A 17487-nucleotide genomic window follows, 5' to 3' on the forward strand; every position below is an offset into this window, starting at 1 on the left:
TTTTTTTTTAATTTTTTCCTTTTTCTTTTTTTTTTTTTCCCTCTCGGGGACATTTTAAAAAACAAACTGACCAAACTGCCAACCAAGCCCCTGACGCAGCAGACCCCCTCGCTGCTGGGGGGATGTTCCCAGGAGCTCTTCCCTTTGGAGTCTTCCAAATTCTTTTGAGTCTGACCTGGATTTGGCTCCTGTGCAGCAGCTGTGCCGGTCACATTTCTCGTGAAGTGTGCTTTGATTGGTTGATGATTGGATCCTTGTCTTTGATTATTTTTTATTTTCTTTAATTTTTTAATTTTTTTATTTTTTAGCTGCTGGCTCTCTCTCTCCAAAGCTTTAGCGAAAATTGGGGTTATTTCACTTTTGTCTTCCTTTGGAAAGGCTTTTCTTTGGTCTGAGCATGCCATCTTTGCACCTCACCAATCTTGTGGTTAGTGTCCCTGCCCTCCTTCCTCTAGTGACACACTTGCCCCTCTCCTCTCTTCCCTCCTCCCTCTCTCCTCTTCCCTTTTTCCTTCCTCCTTGACCTTCCTGGTCTCAGCTGGTTTCAGGATGAGCTGCCCCAGGATTTCACGTGGCGACAGAGCAAACTTTTAACAGGCAGAGGTTTCCAAACCTCGCACTGGTGAGGAACCTCCTGACAGGTTCTTGCAGGCCCTTCTCAGCTGGGTGCCCCACGGGATGGCCCAGCCATCTGTCTGCCTTTGAGCAGAGAGGAGGCCTCGGAGGATGCTGGGCTGGAGCTGAGACCCTTTTTGCCTATGGGAAAATGGGAAGTGTTCATCAACCACCCGCACTGGCAAGCATGGGAATACATTCCCTGTCTGCAAGGGAGGTAGCTCCAGGGTCCCAGAACAACCTTGGCAGAACTGCCCTGTGTGAGATGTTTGTTGAGGGGTTGCATCTGCTTCCGTGACTTCACTCCTCTGAAATTACTTTGCATGGAAAAAACCCCAGCTGGCTGTTTGAGATTAATCAAAGCTCCAAGAGAGGTGGGAGTTTTTGGACTTCAAGGCTGAGGTTGGTGGTCGCACTGGAACCTGCTTCGGAGCGTGCAGGTTATGTGTTTCCTGCAAGAGCCTCCTGGGCTTTCATCATAGCTCTGCTGTTCGGACCTCCCCAAGGCCATCTGCAAGGTTCGAAAGTTGGGAGCAACGAAGCCACATGCTTAGAGATGCTCCTTGCCCTCTTGGAAGCCTCCAAGCAAGCACGTCCTAGCAGTTCCCAGCATGATCCTGACTCATAAAATACAAGAGCATCATGCGTCAAGACAGTGACGGACCCCTGCAGTTGTGAGCTCCTGGCCTGCACTCAAGGCACCCCCCATCACCTTGCTTGGGTGGCAAAAAGGGGGAGAAGGGCTCCCCAGCAGCCTTGTGGAGTGGTGCAGACCTACAGGCCATGGTGCTGTCCACATCTCTGCTGCCTGAGGCGTTAGGTGAGGCCTGGTCACCGCTGAGGCCATGGCACGTCACAGTCACCTGAAGGACCTTTGAGTGCTGCTTCTCAGGCGGAGGAGACCCAAATGTCCCCTGACCTCCAGAGTGAGCCTGGCAGTGACAGGGGGATCTGCTGACCCCGGCTTGTTGCGAGTTTGAGGAAGGCAGCAAGAGAGGCAACGTGCCTGAGAAATGTGCGCTGCGACCCCATCTGCACCTTAGTGAATGAGCCAACACGAGCGGAAGAGCAGCTGTGGCCGTGCTGGTCACCGTCCCCATCCAGCTCGAGTTTGCCTCGCAGGCAGCCCCTTCGCTGCCAAGCAGAGACCCGTGTGCTGGTCTGATGCTGCCCTGCAGGCAATGTGAGGCCCGTTCCCCATGTCCGTCGCGTTGCTAACAGTGACGGGGGATTTTATTTGCCCCAAGGGCTGCTCGAGCCTAGGGAATGCCTCCTGTGGGAATGGGAGCCGGCCTGAGGACATTGCAGGGAACCGAGGTGCTGCCGGGCTCTGGAGAAGGCCAGGCCCAGGCTCCAGACCCAGTGGCCGTTGCTGAGGACACCCAGCTGTGTGACCACCTCCCTGCAGCCCAGTGGGCCCCAGGCAGGACGTGGTCAGCCTGAACGACGTTCCTCCTCATGGAGGCTCCCTAGGGTGGTAGTTGGCTGCGCTCAGCTCTGCCCAGCAGTGCCGGGAGCCAGGCAGACCTGCAGCTCCGGCAGGTCCTTCCCAGTAGGCAGGACCACCCAGGCTCCAGCCAGGACCTTCCCTTTCCTCTCCCTCCTGTTCTCTCCTTCTCTTGGCTCCCACCGGCCTCTCCCTCCTTCCCCGCCTCGGCCTCGCCTTGCCCGTCCCCTCTCCTCCCCACACTTTGACTCCGCAGCAGCGCCCCGAGTTGTTCCACAGCACCTTCCGTACTAGTCCTCCAGCTCGTCACTGCCAAGAGAGTCCTCTTCCCAGCTTCCATGTGGCACCAGCACAGCCCCTGTCCCCCTCCCCTCCCCACGACGCTATCCCACACCCGGCAGAGATGACAGACTGAGGTACGCTAGCCCTCATGCCGCGCTGCCACCCATGCTTCATCGCGACCGGCACAGGAGCCTGCCGCTGTCGTAGTGCTGCTCTCCCATCCGCTGCGCGTCCCCGCTCCCTGCCCCTCTCCGGCTGGCCCTGGCTGCCTGTCTTTAGTTTTGCTTTGCAGCACCATGTTGTGATGTGAGCGGTGACCTGTGATCCCGGCTGCCGGTGGCCTGCCCCGTGTGTGTCCCCAGCGTGGGGAGCAGTGACCGCTCTCTTGTGTTGCCTCCCCCCGGCAGGGCCTTCGTGTACCTCAGCAACCTGCTCTACCCCGTGCCGCTGGTGCACCGCGTCGCCATCGTCAGCGAGAAGGGCGAGGTGAAGGGCTTCCTGCGCGTGGCCGTGCAGGCCATCTCAGGTAGGAGCTGGCGCCCACGTGCCCTTGGGCCTCACGCCCCAGCCTGAGTGGGGTCCCAGCCTTTCTGGTAACATCTCCGTGTCCGTCTTCCTCCAGCGGATGAAGAAGCCCCAGATTACGGTTCGGGAGTGCGGCAGTCGGGGACAGCGAAAATATCCTTTGATGACCAGCACTTTGAGAAGGTACAGCTGAGGTTCCCCGCAGGGAACACGGCTCTGCGCGGGGCCAGGGAGGATGGGCACTCTGACTGCAGGCCCCTGCAGGTCCCCAGTGCAACCAGTGGCACCTGCAGGTGGCACCTGCATGAACGTCACCTGGCGAGGTGCATGTATCATGCTGTGGCAGCCGTGGTTGAAGGGACTGTGCTCCCGATCCACCTTTCCCTGCTGCTGTCTGTGCCATGCAGCCCTTAGATTGTCCCCAGCACTCACACTCCATGATTGACATTTGCAGCCCTGTTCCCTGCTCGTGCAGGGGCCTGCCTCCCTTTGCAGAGGGAGAGGGGTTGCTGCCCAGTTCACCCTGCTTTGGGGTGACTTCGGGTGACTAGATGAGACCTGGCTGTGACTCAGTGTTAACCACGGAACTGTTTCTCATGGGAGCTGCTCTGGGTCAGCAGAGATCTGGAGCTGCTCCTGCACCCTGTGTCTCTGCTCAGTACTTGTGCCACCTTTGGGACAATGGGGGTCTCTAAATCTCATTTCTCTCTGAATATCTTGCAGTTTCAGTCTGAGTCCTGCCCCCCAGTAGGAATGTCTCGCTCGGGGACCTCCCAGGAGGAGCTGCGAATCGTCGAAGGACAGGGGCAGATGAGTGACATGGGCCCCTCTGCAGATGAAGTCAACAACAACACATGCGCAGGTGAGAGGTATCAGCCGGGGGGAGATGGGCTGGTGCTGAGCACACAGCGGGCAGCACTGGACCCAGCAGCGAGCTCATGATGCTCATGAGAGCTTTGGCATCCAAGTACGAAAGCCCAGCATCCTCACCAGCCCTATCCAGCATGTGGTGGTGATGGGAGTTGTCTGCAGATGCCAGGAGGACCATTTCTTCCACTGACGACTCTCTTTTCCCTACAGTGACTCCAGAGGACCTTCTCTTGGATAGTCCAGAGAAGTCTGCAATGGACGGGCCTCTGGAAGCAGCTCTGGATCACCTGAAACTGGGCAGCATATTCACTTTCAGAGTCACTGTCCTCCAAGCTTCCAGCATCTCAGCAGAATACGCAGATATCTTCTGCCAGTTCAAGTGAGTCTGCAGGCCCTTGCTCTTCCTCCATGCTCAGGCCTCGGTTTCCCCAGGAAGAGGCACAAACAGATGTCAGGATGTCTCAGGCGCGCTGCCTCTGTTAAGAGCAAATGTCTCCTTGTCCCCATCCATAATTGTGGTCCAGGACTTTCCAAGAGGGGACGCAATATCGAGAGGTGTGAGACAGACCTTTTGGTCTGTATGGGACCTTGTCCAGTCACTTTTGAAAGCCAATTTCTTTCGTAGACTTTGGTGGGCTACAGAGTAGTGTGTGGCGGTTTTCCGTAGCAATCTAGCCCAGGTTACAAAATCCAGCCCCCAAGATAGAATGGCTGATTCTCCTGGTTCCTGTCTTTCTTCTCTGTTCCTTGATTCATTGCGTCCAACCTCTGCTCTGCTCTGCTCTGCTGAACAACTTTCCCTTCCTTTGCAGCTTCATCCATCGCCATGACGAGGCCTTTTCGACAGAACCCTTGAAGAACACGGGGCGAGGGCCACCCCTGGGTTTCTACCATGTCCAGAACGTTAGTACCAGTCCTGACCTGGCATTTCCTCTACTCCATGGTAGCCGGGGTCTTCACAGAACATTGAATCCAGCTCCGGGGATTCCATCTCAGCTGTATGGGAGATGTTGCCCTTGTTGTGCCATCAGGAAGCATGGGGTGGAGGCTGTGCTGGGTGATGCCCAGCATGTGCTTTGCTGGGTCATCACTCTGTCGCACTGGAACAAATTACTGACAACAGCTAAATCTGGTAATTTCAGCGGGGGCGGCAGGACGAGCTGCTCTCCCTGCCTGTCACAGCCCATTCTGCTCTGCACACACAGGGTCTCCAGGGATCTCTTCCTTCCAGCTTGTCTGCCTCCTTTCTGCACGTAGCAACCATTTTGTCCCTGTCAGCTCAGAAACCCCCACCTTAAATGAGGCAGCTGCAGTGCGACGGTTCAAAAGCCTCTGCTTTATCCCCAAGATGCAGAGCAGTTGACTCCCATTCTTGGAGTTTTCCTGTAGATTTCTGTGTGGAAGATCCCATTCTTCAAGGGGCATGTTCTAGGCTGTGCTTTCTTTGCGTCTGGCTCCCTCAGGTTTTCTTCTAGGGATGTCTCACAAAATGGATCCTTGCTTTGGTAGGTCCTTGCTGCCTCTGGGAGGGGCTGCTAGCCCAGACTATTTATCCTGCTCTAGATAGAGAGCCTTGAGGGAGGGAAAAAGGCCTCCCATGGGCTGTAGGTGTGAGGTTCGTGGACATACAGCCTCACAACAGCCCCCTGCAGCTAGGGTTTTGGGCAAGTGGTCTTGGTGGAGAGAGCTTCACAAGCCAGGGGAGGTCTTTTCTTGGCTTGGGAGGCTTTGGTCCTCCTGCTTCATATTCTTGAGTGGCTGCTGCTCCTACCTGCATCTCCTACTCTTCCACTCTCTCTCTCTCTCAGATTGCTGTCGAGGTGACCAAGTCTTTCATCGAATACATCAAGAGCCAACCAATTGTGTTTGAGGTCTTTGGGCATTATCAGCAGCATCCCTTCCCCCCTCTCTGCAAGGATGTCCTGAGGTGAGCGCGTCCTGCGTGCGCACAGGGGCTCCTGTTCCTTTCTCTGGGCACTGGAGCCCGGCGTGGAGGCCTAGGACCCTCCACAGCCCGAGGGCACTGGGTGAGACACCAGCCCGAGGCCACCTCTGGGTTCCTGGCGCGGAGAAGATGGGGGCAGCGGGAGGGGCTGCGCAGCCCCTAGGTGCCACGGGCTGGATTTGGGCCTCCTTGGCCTGTTGTTTTGGTGCGTGTGGATCATCTCACCCAAACCTGTTCTGTGTGCAGCCCGCTGAGGCCATCCCGGCGCCATTTCCCCCGCGTCATGCCGCTCTCCAAGCCAGGTAGGACTCGGCTCCCCTCCGTCCCTCGCTGCTGCTAAACGCCCGTGCGTAACCGCTGCGCTTTGCGTGGGGCTTTCTGTTTGTTTCCCTCCCTCCCTCCCTGGAAGAGCAAGCGAAGCCCCTGCAGCTCCTCAGACACTTGGTGCCCGCTGTGCTGGCCGGCTCGCTGCTGGACACGCTCTCCGGGCACGCGCTCGCGGCGGCCAGCGCGGCCTCTTCCTTCCTGCTGAGCGACGGCGAGGAGGCCGCTCGCCTGCCTGCCCTGCCTGTCATGAGCAGTGCTGTGAGGAAGGCTCAGACGCCCGGTAGGAGGAGGAGGAGGAGGAGTTCATCTCCTGCTGCTGGAGAACCAGCTGCAGCTCGGGTTTCCTGGGTGCACATGCTTGGGGGACACAGAGAGGACGGCGTGGCTTTGCCAGCCGGCCCTGTCTTCCCAAAGAGCTCTTGTCCGTGCTGCGTTTCAGCCTGCTGAGCCCCGAGTCGTGCTGGTTTTCCATTGGCGGAGTGCCTGGGTTTGCTGTGAGCTCTTGAGTTCCTGGCTCCTCACTCCGGCGGGCCGGGCTGTGTCTGCCTTCCTCCTGCTCCAGCGCCAGAAGGCTGCAGTTCCCTCTGACTGCTCCTTGGCTACCCCACTGGTGCTGGAGCTCCCCGCTGCAAGGAGTGATTTGAGATCTGTCCACACCGGGGCTGTGGGGCTGGGGTGCGTGTGTGTTCCTGTGCTGAAGTCCCTGATCCTCTGCTTTGGTCCCACCATGGGAAGAAGCACCTTGATGGCAAGGAAGATTCCCCGGATGGGGCTGTGTCCCTCTGCCATACATGTGCTCTGTCCTGCTGTGGGTCTTACTGCCACCTGTCTGGTGTGTCTTCCCCTGCCCGTGCTCTGCCTTCCCCTGTGTGCTGTTGTGTGCCTTCCCCAGCGCTTCAGCAGCAGCCCTGCCCCTTCCTGCCTCATTTTGAAGTTGTCTTCTCCACCCGTCGCAGTGCCTGCAACGAAACTGAGCACTATGACCCGTCCCAGCGCTGGGCCCTGCCAGTGCAAGTACGACCTGATGGTCTTCTTCGAGATCTGCGAGCTGGAGGCCAACGGCGAGTGAGTCCCGCTCCTCAGCAGGGCCTGTTCGGGCTACGGGGACTGCAGAAGGGGCCGCCCGTGCTGGGGTTTCTCCTGTGGCCACTTGTGCCGCACTGCAGCATCTGCCCGTGGGATGGTCCTTGCAGAGTGAGGCTTCCCACAGTCCGAGCTCAACAGGGAGTCGTCCTTGGGATCGCCTGGAAGGGAACGGGCGCATTGAATATCTCAGGTGGTGGTCAGGCTTCTGGTATGATCTCTGCCTAAAAATTCCAGCTGTTTTCAGTTGCTTTGCAAAAGGGATAGGAGCGAGGGAGAGGGAGGCAGTTCATTTAGCTGTAAATTTACCTGGAGACTTGTCCCCTCGTTGGAGCCTGTGGGAGGTCGCGTGGGCTTCCCAGCACCATCCCAGCGAGGTCTCACAGCGCGATCTTCTCCCCTAGCTACATCCCCGCTGTTGTGGACCACCGCGGGGGGATGCCGTGCCACGGGACCTTCCTGCTCCACCAGGTACTGCCTGAGATCCGCTCTGCGCGTGGGCCTCCGGGCCTCCTGTCACGAGCCACACTGACCACTGCCTTCTCCTCTGTTGGTCGCAGGGTATTCAGAGGAGAATCACTGTCACCTTGGTGCATGAGACAGGCAGCCTTATCCGCTGGAAGGAGGTGCGGGAGCTGGTTGTAGGTAAGCAGAGCTGGCTCAGGTGGGGCCTGAACGCAGCCCATCCGGTTGCTGCATGTCCTGAAGGACCTTGCAGGGCTGCTCATGGCTGAGCCCGTGCTGTGTTTGCAGGTCGCATCCGGAACACCCCAGAAGCAGACGAGTCTCTCATTGACCCCAACATCCTGTCCCTGAACATTCTGTCGTCCGGCTACATCCGCCCCTCAGGGGACGACCGGTGCGTGGGGCTTTTTCCTGTGTTCCTCTTTCGAGCATGGTGCCGTCGGGGCCATGGACAGGGCCGCTGTGGGAGCCTCCCTCTCCCTTGGATGCTCTTTGCCCCTCAGCAGGGTCCTGCAGACCTTTGCTGTTTACTCTGCTCCACAGAGAGGATTGGGATACGGGATGGGACTCACAGGGAGAGCCCCAAAGTTCTGGGATGGCAGCTCCTTCCTGCTTCCTCTTTTCCACTTGCGTCCAAGGCCTCTCTGGCCTGGGGTTTAGCAATACAGCGAGTTTGGGACAGAGCTCTCCTACATGCAGTTTGGGTTAAACACACTCTGTTCCTCCAGAGCTGTTCCCTGAGCAGTGATGCCAAAAACGCCACTTTGTGCCCATGGATGATCCTTGCGTGTCCCGAGCGATCCAGGAGAACGTTCCCTGATAGCAGATTACCCTGGGTCTGACTTGTCATGCTTGGACCCAGCCTGTGCCAAGGGAGCTCTGCTCCAGTGTGGGCTTTGCCCTGGCTGTTGAAGCAGCAGGGCTGGAGGCCCTGCAGCACCAAGACCTCCTGGACTGCCAGGGGCTGCCCCTGGCTCAGTGTCCTCGTGGCCTTGGCCCTGCAGCCCCGGAGCACTGGACTGAGAGGAGAACCTCGAGCTCCTGGGGTCCGTGTCAGAGCCTGCAGGACTCGATGGCATCTGCAGTTTGGGTCTCTGGCAGTTCCGAGACCCTTCCCTGAGGTCCCCTTGGCTGAGACTCCAGGCTCTGCAGAGCTGTGGATGGGCCTGGCTGCTGCGGGACCCGGAGAGCAGGACTCTGCTCCAGGACTCCCTGAGCTGCCGGGGCTGGTTGAAGCGCGTGCGGCGGCAGCTGTGACGCGCGTGCGAGGATGGAGCCGGGTGCTGCAGGCACAGGGAGCGCCGGGCCTGGCTCTGGGCACCGGGAGCACCGCGGGATGGGAGCCGGGGCGGCTGCCTCACCAGAGTCCGGGGCTGTGCGGGCAGGTTAGCACGTGGGAGCAGGACTGACACGGAGGCGGTGTCACAGCCACGGGGAGGCTGGTGGCCGGGGCAGGGAGCTCGGTGCGTTTTGCTGAGCAGAACGGGCGCCGCGGGGTGAGCGGTTGGGCCGCGTTGGCCTCCTGGCACCGCATCGGTCCGTGTAGTGGTTATTGGCTCAGGAGCTGGTACAGGCCCTTTCTGTCCCGCTCGTGGTTCTGTAGAGGCTGTAGCAGGTTGACACAGGCCAGGGAGGAGGGTAGGAGGCTGCCGGCTGCGGAGGGCAGTTCCAGAACCCCTGTGCCGGGACTCCCGCACGCTCCCAAGGCCGCGCGATGCTGCAGAGGGAGGGTGGCTGGCGGAGCAGGGCCCATCGCACCCTCTTCCCGGGCTGCTTTTGCTCCCTGCTTTGCTCCCTCGCATCATTCAGCCTCCATTGCCGAGAGCGGCCCCAGCTCATCCCTTCTGCCGAGTCCGCGAAGCCGCCCGAGAGCCTCCACGGGGCGGCCCCGGCGCTGCCCGAGGGGATTTCTGGCCACTGGGCGACGCAGCCCGGACCGCGGCCCTGCCCTCGTGCGCAGCCATCGCCGCTCTCAGCCCCTGGCTGCGCCCTAAGGAACCCGCTGCAGGGCCGCGCTGAGCTCCGGCCTCTCCTGCGAGCTGCGGCCGCCCCGCGCGCCGGCGGCTGCGCTGCCGCGGCGAGGCCCAGCGCGCGGAGGAGCCGCGGGGCCCCGGCTTCTCTCAGCACCCGCTGCTGCCGCTGCTGCTGCCCATCCGAGCCCTCACTAACCATGTGATTGTTTTGTGTTTTCGCAGGCAGTTTCTTGATTCGGATATGCCTAGGTATTATTTGTTTCCATTGATTTATTTTTCCACCCCTCCGCTCTGCCCTCGCTCTCCCTGCTCACCTCAGCACTTTCACTCACAGCACTTTGGTTTCCGGCTCTGCCGCCTCTCCATCCACCTCTTCCCTCCCGCCTGCCGCGTCCCGGGGCACCTCTCTTTCACGCTCGCCCTTTCCCTTGGGTTTTGCTGTCTGACCGCTCCGCGCGCTTGCGCTCTCCGTCTCGTTCTCGGCGGCCTGCGTCCCGTTGCCTGGTTTTGGTTTTTGTTGCTGCCTTTGGACGTCGCTGCTCTCCTCTCTCGCTGCCACCCAGCAAAGCCCCTGTTGCCCCCTCGTCGCCTCCTGCCCCTCGTCCAGCTCCGCCCCGGGAGCACTGGGAGTAGCTGCAGCCTGGCGCCGTCTCCGCGGGCGGCTCCTGCTGCCTCCGCTCTCAGAGCTGGAGCGAGGCCGATGGTCTCCAGGCCATTGGGGTCTTCCTGGCGGCCCCGCTGTGTGCGGGGACGTGCGCTGCGTCTGCATCATCCCTAGGGCACATCCAACCGGCGCCCTGGTGGCCCTCACATCTGAAAGGCCTCACTGGGATCCGTGACGTCCCCTGTCCCGCAAGGGGCAGGTTCCCCCCATGCGTGCCAGCTGTGGCTACCAGGGGCTGTGCAGGGGTGTGTGTGCGTGTGTGTGCACGTGCTGTAGCTACAACATGTTTGTGGTGTGCGCGTGTGTGTGTACACAGAGGCTACACTGGACCGGGGCACAGGACAGGGCGGGAGGTGCCTGGCTCCATGCGTGGGATGAGCTGAGCCCATGGGGACGAGCCCGGTGTGCCGAGCGCCTCGTGAGCAAGAGCCACCGGAGCCAAACGCGGCCCCCGGCCTCTGAGCGGGAGCTCCCGCATCCCGTGTGTCCCACAGCGGGCGCAAAGACGCAGCATCTTTGGAGAGCTGAGTGCAGGAGAAGGGCAGCGAGACCGCGAGGTGGCTGCAGGCACGTCCGGGGCGGTGGTGATCCGCGGCAAGGCCCGGGAAGCGGCTCCGGAGGAGGCTCCCAGCTCCAGGAACGCGGCACCTCGTTGCTCTGGGAAGGGCTGGGGCTGCTCCGAGGGGCCGTGGGGAAGGGCAGAGTTGGGGTTACGGGCAGCACTGGAGTGCGGCGTCCGCTTTTCCGCGTTGGAGCGTAGGCACAGCTCGTGCGCAGGAGGAACCTGGGCCCCCGCTGCCTCGGGCGGTGCTTTGAGGCCGTGAAGGTGTGATATAAACCGAGGCTTTTTCTCAGCTTCTCTAGTGTTAGCCTTAAGTTTGCTCCCCTCTTAGGTGCAAGAGAGGAAGGCTCTGAGGCAGAGGGTTCCAGAGGGGTTTCACATCAGGGCTGTGAAGCAGAAGACGGGGATATTCTGGTGCTCCTTTGCTACCTTTCTGCTCTCGGGGGATCCAAAGTGCCTCTCTGGGCAGGAACGGCCTGGAGAAGAGAACACGGCTGGTGACAGCCAAGTCCTGTGTGGCACAAGAAGCGCCCGCGTGCCGGGCCCCGCTCGGGCCATTGCCGTCTCCTTCCTGCAGAGGCAGCCCGGGATGAGCGGTGCTGACGCCAGGAGCGCCAGGGCCGGGGGCGGAGGGGGCCCTGCTCTCCGCGGCCCTCGTGGCCGCGAGGCCCCGGCTGGACTCCGCTCTCTGACGTTTCGTTTCTCTGTGTGTGTGTACGTGTGTGTGCGTCTGTCCTGGGTTGCCTCCCACTTATAGCATTTCGTTCGGAAATGACACTAGGTATTTCTCGCGCCCTCGCTCGGGCTGGTCCCTCCCGCTTTTCTCTCGTCTTCCTTCGCCTCGTTCCTTCGCTCTGTGCTCTTCTCCCTTCCCCTCCTGCTCCTCTTGTCCTCCTCTTCGCCTCTACCCTCTGGAGCTCCTCCTGCTCCGGCACTCCGTGTCTTCCCGGTGCTCCTCCTTCTCCTGCGGTTTCTGTGTGCGCGACCTGGTCCCATCCCCGGGCCTCTCTGTGCTTCCAGCGTGGAGTAGCGACCATGGCAGCCTGTCCCCAGGCACCGGCCAAGCTCCCTTAGCAAGGAGCCCCCCAGCCTCCCCGGCCTCTGGAGCTGGGGCCCGTGTATGGCCGTGACAGCTTGTCCGTGTGGAGATGTCGCTGCTGTCCCGGGCCCCTGAGCCTCCCGAAGAGGCTGCCGGGCCAGGGAGAGCCGGGCAGGGCAGTGAGGAGAGCGCAGGGCGGGCGCAGCGGGGGGCAGCGGGTGTGTAGGGAGACACCTGCGGTGCGGCCACTGGCATAGGGGGCCCTGCACGCACCCTGGGGGCGGCCGGGAGGCCCCTTGTGCTGTGACGCGGAGGGCAGAGGCCGCGTCCGAGCGGCTGCCCTGGGAACACGCTCTGTCCACGGGCTCCCGCTCTGCCTGTGCGAGCCCCTGCCGCCAACCCTTTCCCTGCTCCCTCCGCGGCTGCTCCTCCGCAACCCCCATCCTGAGCGGAATCCCGCACCGGCCACCCGCCCTCCACCGGGCGAGCGCCGCGCGCCGGCCCCGCTGCGCCTCCCCGCTTGGCTTTGCCGCGTGCGCGGCTCCACGCGCGGCCCTGTGCGCGTGCATGTGCCTGTGTCCCCGCGGGGACGGTGCCTCCCGCGCGCCCGCGCTCCCTGCTCGGTGCCGCTGTCGCTTCAGCGGCCGCCCGGCGCCGCTCTCGTTGCAGGACGTTCTACCAGTTCGAGGCGGCCTGGGACAGCTCCATGCACAACTCGCTGCTGCTCAACCGCGTCACCCCATACCGGGAGAAGATCTACATCACGCTGTCGGCGTACATCGAGGCAAGGAGCGCCGCGGCCGCCGGCGGGGCGCAGGGTTGACCCTGGGGTGCCTGCGGGAGCCGCAGGGATGGCAGCCCCGGGCTATGAGGAGCTGCCTCTAAAGGTGTCTGGCTGGCAGCTCTGCTCGCACCCAGCACCAGGCGGGGGGCAGGAGGGAGGCTCTGAGCCATAATCTGCATCTGCAGCTCTTGCCGTGGGCGAGTGGGCGGCGCGGGCAGCACATGGGCAGGGTCGGCCGTGTGCGTAGCCCCCTCTGAAGCGTTGCTGCCACTCACCTTTCTCTGCACCCCCCGCAGATGGAGAACTGCACCCAGCCCGCCGTGATCACCAAGGACTTCTGCATGGTTTTCTACTCGCGGGACGCCAAGCTGCCCGCGTCCCGCTCCATCCGCAACCTCTTCGGCAGCGGGAGCCTGCGGGCCGCAGAGAGGTACCGCGGCCCTTCTGCGTGCGGGGAGGGCAGGAGGGAGGCACTGGAGCACACGGGGGTGTCCCAGGGCTTCCCAGCAACGTGGCCTCAGGGCCGAGCTGGGCTCACTGCTCCTGCCTCTTCCTGCGGCCTCTCCCCAAGGCCCCGCTGGGCCGCGTTACGTGACGTCTTGTCCCCTTGTCCTTGCAGTAACCGCGTGACGGGCGTCTACGAGCTGAGCCTGTGCCGCGTGGCAGACGCCGGCAGCCCAGGTGGGTGGCGCGTCCCTGTTGCCGCGCGCGCCGCGGGGCCCGGCCGGCCGCCCTCCCTCCCAGCAGCTGCGCTCCTCTCCCGGCAGGAATGCAGAGGCGGCGCCGGCGTGTGCTCGACACCTCCGTGGCCTACGTGCGCGGGGAGGAGAACCTGGCCGGCTGGCGGCCCCGCAGCGACAGCCTCATCCTTGACCACCAGTGGGAGCTGGAGAAGCTCAGCCTCCTACAGGAGGTGAGGCTGGAAACGTCCCCATGCTGTGGTGGCGCAGTCCTCCACAGCTTGCCCCGTGCCCTGCGGACACCACGAGAACATGGGGTGCCCAAGCTGGGTGTCTCGGGTGTCTCCCCGTGGATGATGGTGGCCGGAGGCAAGAGTGGGGCTGCCCCTCGTGGTCTCATGCACAGCAGTGTCGGCTGGACCTCCCAGGCTCCAAGTCTGTGAGCCAAGTTAGCAGAGCTTGAGAGGCACCTTGTGCCAAAGGAGCTGGGGTTGTTTAATGTGGAGGAGGCCCAGGGGAGACCTTATTGCTCTCTACAACTACCCGAAGGGAGGTTGTAGTGAGGCGGGGGGTCTCTCCTCCAGAATAACTACCCCTAGGACAAGAGGAAATGGCCTCATGTTGCGCCAAGGGAGGGTCAGGTTAGACATTAGGAGGAATTTGTACATGGGAAGAGTGGTCAAGCCTTGGAACAGGCTGCCCGGGAAGTGGTGGAGTCGCTGTCCCTGGCAGTGTTGAAGAAACCATGTCAAGGGACACCGTTTAGCAGGATGTTCTCAAAGGGTTCCCGGTTGGACTTGCTGCTCTTGAAGGTCTTTTCCAACCATAATGATTCCGTGCTGCCCTCACCCTGGGCTGGGGAGCCCGTGGTAGGACGGGGCTCACTGAGCGAGGCTCTCTGTGCAGGTGGAGAAGACAAGGCACTACCTGCTCCTGCGCGAGAAGCTCGAGACGACCCAGCGGCTGGGCCTCGAGAGCCTCTCGCCGTGCTCCAGCGAGGACTCCGAGTCGCGCAGCACCTCGTGCGTCTCCTCGCCGCTCTCTGCCGACGGGGCCCCGGAGAGCAGGGCCTCTCCCCCCGAGACCCCCAGCGAGCGGCAGAAGGAGCTGGCCGTGAAGGTAACGTGTCAGAGCAGGGCTGCTCCGCGCGCATGGGGCAGGGAGGGCCTTGGGCAGCAGGAGGCACCTGCTTGGGCTCGCTGCTCTGGAGGGCGTTTTCCAGCCGTAACAACGATTCTGTGACGGGCCTGGCCCTCGGGCCTCCTCCTCTCTCCGCAGTGCCTGCGTCTGCTCACACACACGTTCAACAGGGAGTACAGCCACAGCCACGTGTGCATCAGCGCCAGCGAGAGCAAGGTACGGCTGGCGCGGCCACCTCGCCGTGACACTGCTGTCCCCAGGGCCTTGTGGGAAAGCACCGTGTGGGGCTGCGCTGGCGCTGCAGCCATCAGTGGGGACACTGCTGACATGCCTGCTCCTCCACAGCTGTCCGAGATGTCGGTGACCCTGATGAGAGACCCTTCCATGTCCGCCCTCGGCGTCACCACGCTCACCCCGTCTTCGACCTGCCCGTCCCTGGTGGAAGGGCGCTACAACGCTGTGGAGGTCAGGTGAGCAGGCGGCCGCGAGGTTGGGCTGACTCCTGGAAGCCCCCTCAGCAGGATGACGGAATGGCTAGGACATGGTCCAGGCTGATGGGTGTCCTCCCTGGTCTTCCCCCTTCCTACAACGCCCAACCTCTCCTCTCCTCCCAGGACTCCCCAGGTCTCCTCCAGGGCAGAGAGTCCTGAGCTAGAGCCTGCACCGGAAGGAGAGCAGAAGAAATCCCCAGCCCGCCGACCTGAGGAGGAGAAGGAGCCGCAGCGCCTGTTGGTGCCCGACATTCAGGAGATTCGGGTCAGGTAGGAGCTGCTGGGGCACCAGCTCAAGTCTGCGCCAGGGGGGCAGGGCCCTGCGATGGCGCCATCCTCGCGCCGCTCGCCACAGCCCCTGCATCCCCCATGCTGAGCGCGGCCTCTCTGGCCCCGCAGCCCCATCGTCTCCAAGAAGGGCTATCTGCACTTCCTGGAGCCCAACACCAACGGCTGGGTGAAGCGCTTCGTCGTGGTGAGGCGCCCCTACGTCTACATCTACAACACGGACAAGGACTCCGTCGAGAGGGCCATCCTCAACCTGTCCAAGGCCCAAGTGGAGTACAGCGAGGACCAGCAGGCCATGCTCAAGGTGGGCGCCTGCCCCGAGCACGGGGAGCCGACTTGGCCCCCCGGGCGAGGGCGTCAGGCCAGGCTGTCTCCCTGCAGACCCCGAACACGTTCGCGGTGTGCACGGAGCACCGGGGCATCCTGCTGCAGGCGAGCAGTGACAAGGACATGCACGACTGGCTGTACGCGTTCAACCCGCTCCTGGCTGGATCCATAAGGTGACGAGGGCGTCGGGGAGGAAGGGGCAGCGTGATCGCTGCTGGCAGCGGGGCAGGGTGTAAATGCACGGAGATGCTGAGGCACTGGGATGAGAAACACGTCCAGCTCGTGTCCCTCTAGCTCTGGCACCCCACTGGCATCCAGGACACAGATCCCTGGGGGGCCTCAGCACTCCCTTTCTGCATCTCTGACCCGCTTTGTCTCTGTTTCCAACTCAGATCCAAGCTGTCCAGAAGGAGAACAGCCCAGATGAGAATCTAACCTGAGAAACACCCTCCACCTCATCCATCTGCCAACGGGATCAAGATTGCTGATTCTGTCCCAAGAGTCCCCATGTTAACGTCCGGTCTCTCACACCATCTGCTGCCCCAGCTGTCTGCTCCATGGAAGGATCTGTTTCGATTTTACACCTTCACGGGGGAAACTCATTTCTGTTTGAAGCTGCAAAAGCCTGGCCCCGCCTGGGCAGGATTTCTTGGGTGCATGTGATCTTCTGCCCATCCCCTCACGGGTGACCTTCATGTCATGCAGCCTATAACGCTCCACAGAGGTTCCTTTTGGAGGGGAGGGAGCAAAGAGGGTAGTTTTGGTTAAAAGCTAGTCTTTGGTCTACGGAGGATAGGAGCGTTGGAGAGGTCAGAGGTTGGAAACCAGGAGGAATTGCTTCTGCGCGAAGGGAAAAAAAAGTGATAGTTCAGTTCTGGGGATTTCCTAACTTATTCACGTTTCTACAGAAGTTGGCTGGGTGAAACCAGGTGCCAGTAGGTTCAGATTATATTTATAAAGTATTTATTTCTATCTACTTCCTAGCATCCCCCAGGCCGGGGTGGGCAGGGCAGAGGCTCGGCGGCCGCCTGGTGCAGAGGCCGCCGCGGCGCCTCCCTCGGCGAGGCCGCCGTCCCCGGGAGAGGCGCCGCGAGTGCCCCGCGTGTCCCCCCGCAGCTCCAGCGCCGCTTCCCTTGCGCTGTGCCGGGGCCGCCACACCGTCTTCCCGAGCGAGGCAATTCCTACCTGCCCCGTCTACCTCTGCAGGGGGGTCCGTGCCGTGTCGGGTGGCCGGGGCACCCGTGCTCGCAGCCACGGGGCTGCCCCTTGCCGGGGTGGCCGGCGTGTGCTGAGGGTGAGTGGATTTTGGCTTCTTTTGCGCCCAGTGCCTGAAAAATCGAGTTGGGGCCTGGGGTGGCTCTTGCAGAGCTGCGGCCGCGACGCAGGGCAGGGCCCTCCGCTCCTGCCCCCGGCCGCCTCGTCCTGGGCTGTGCCCGGGAGAGGCTGGGGCGGCCCCAGCTCTGCAGCCCGCAGCCGGGGGCTGTTTCCCGAGCTCCGCGGGGACCTTCCCTGGGATTCAGAACTGCCCCCTCAGCCCAACCGGCTCCTCGCTGCCCTTTGCTGAGAGGCCCTTTATGGTCCCTGCTCTTCCTTGCAGGAGGGAGAGGCTCAGAGCAGATGCAACGGGCAGCGGAGAGAATGGGGGGGAAGCAGAGAGAGATTGTGGCTTCTTTTTACTTTTGTAGCTGATGTTTTCTTATTCTCTCCCTGCTGTTCCGGAAGCGAAGGGCCGCCTGCTTGGCCAGCCCCTGTAGATGCCAGAAGTTGCTGCTGCAGAGCAGCTGTGCTGGCGTGGGAGACCTTCCCGTCTCAGAGGTGGCTTCACTAACACGGTCTCCTCCTTGCCGGGGGAGACCTCACTGTCCCACTTCTCACATCCCCCCCTTCAGCAGCTTGTCTTGTTGGTCGGTTGTTTCGCCGGGTGTGTGTAGGGGGGGACGCTTCCCTTCAGGGACACTTTCCCCAGAGCAGCTGGTTGTG

The 17487-nt window shown here is 61.9% G+C and overlaps 1 protein-coding gene across 28 annotated transcripts in view; it reads left to right on the top strand.

The window, feature by feature from the left end:
• KIF1A (kinesin family member 1A) overlaps window positions 1-16245 on the top strand; it is a 37901-nt gene extending 21656 nt beyond the window's left edge. For 9 of the 28 annotated variants that reach the window (XM_088530231.1, XM_088530252.1, XM_088530243.1 and 6 more), the window contains 22 exons: window positions 2752-2870; window positions 2967-3052; window positions 3593-3731; window positions 3950-4118; window positions 4552-4642; window positions 5548-5666; window positions 5931-5986; window positions 6968-7076; window positions 7499-7565; window positions 7655-7739; window positions 7848-7953; window positions 12467-12581; window positions 12878-13011; window positions 13201-13262; window positions 13349-13494; window positions 14168-14380; window positions 14540-14617; window positions 14747-14871; window positions 15016-15162; window positions 15292-15484; window positions 15562-15680; window positions 15900-16245. In XM_088530231.1, coding sequence (XP_088386357.1) covers window positions 2752-2870; window positions 2967-3052; window positions 3593-3731; window positions 3950-4118; window positions 4552-4642; window positions 5548-5666; window positions 5931-5986; window positions 6968-7076; window positions 7499-7565; window positions 7655-7739; window positions 7848-7953; window positions 12467-12581; window positions 12878-13011; window positions 13201-13262; window positions 13349-13494; window positions 14168-14380; window positions 14540-14617; window positions 14747-14871; window positions 15016-15162; window positions 15292-15484; window positions 15562-15680; window positions 15900-15942 — 2521 coding nt within the window. In that variant the 3' untranslated portion in view covers window positions 15943-16245. Of the gene's footprint in view, window positions 1-2751; window positions 2871-2966; window positions 3053-3592; window positions 3732-3949; window positions 4119-4551; window positions 4643-5547; window positions 5667-5930; window positions 5987-6967; window positions 7077-7498; window positions 7566-7654; window positions 7740-7847; window positions 7954-9754; window positions 9782-11515; window positions 11540-12466; window positions 12582-12877; window positions 13012-13200; window positions 13263-13348; window positions 13495-14167; window positions 14381-14539; window positions 14872-15015; window positions 15163-15291; window positions 15485-15561; window positions 15681-15899 lie in introns of all 28 variants that reach the window. The other 19 variants (XM_088530226.1, XM_088530228.1, XM_088530240.1 and 16 more) reach the window with 4 other exon arrangements.
• The last annotated feature ends 1242 nt before the right edge of the window (window positions 16246-17487 follow it).

This window comes from Tinamus guttatus, unplaced genomic scaffold (genome assembly GCF_059628265.1).
Source record: "Tinamus guttatus ecotype Peru unplaced genomic scaffold, ASM5962826v1 Tinamus_guttatus_pri_ptg000364l, whole genome shotgun sequence".
Taxonomy (NCBI): Eukaryota; Metazoa; Chordata; class Aves; order Tinamiformes; family Tinamidae; genus Tinamus; species Tinamus guttatus.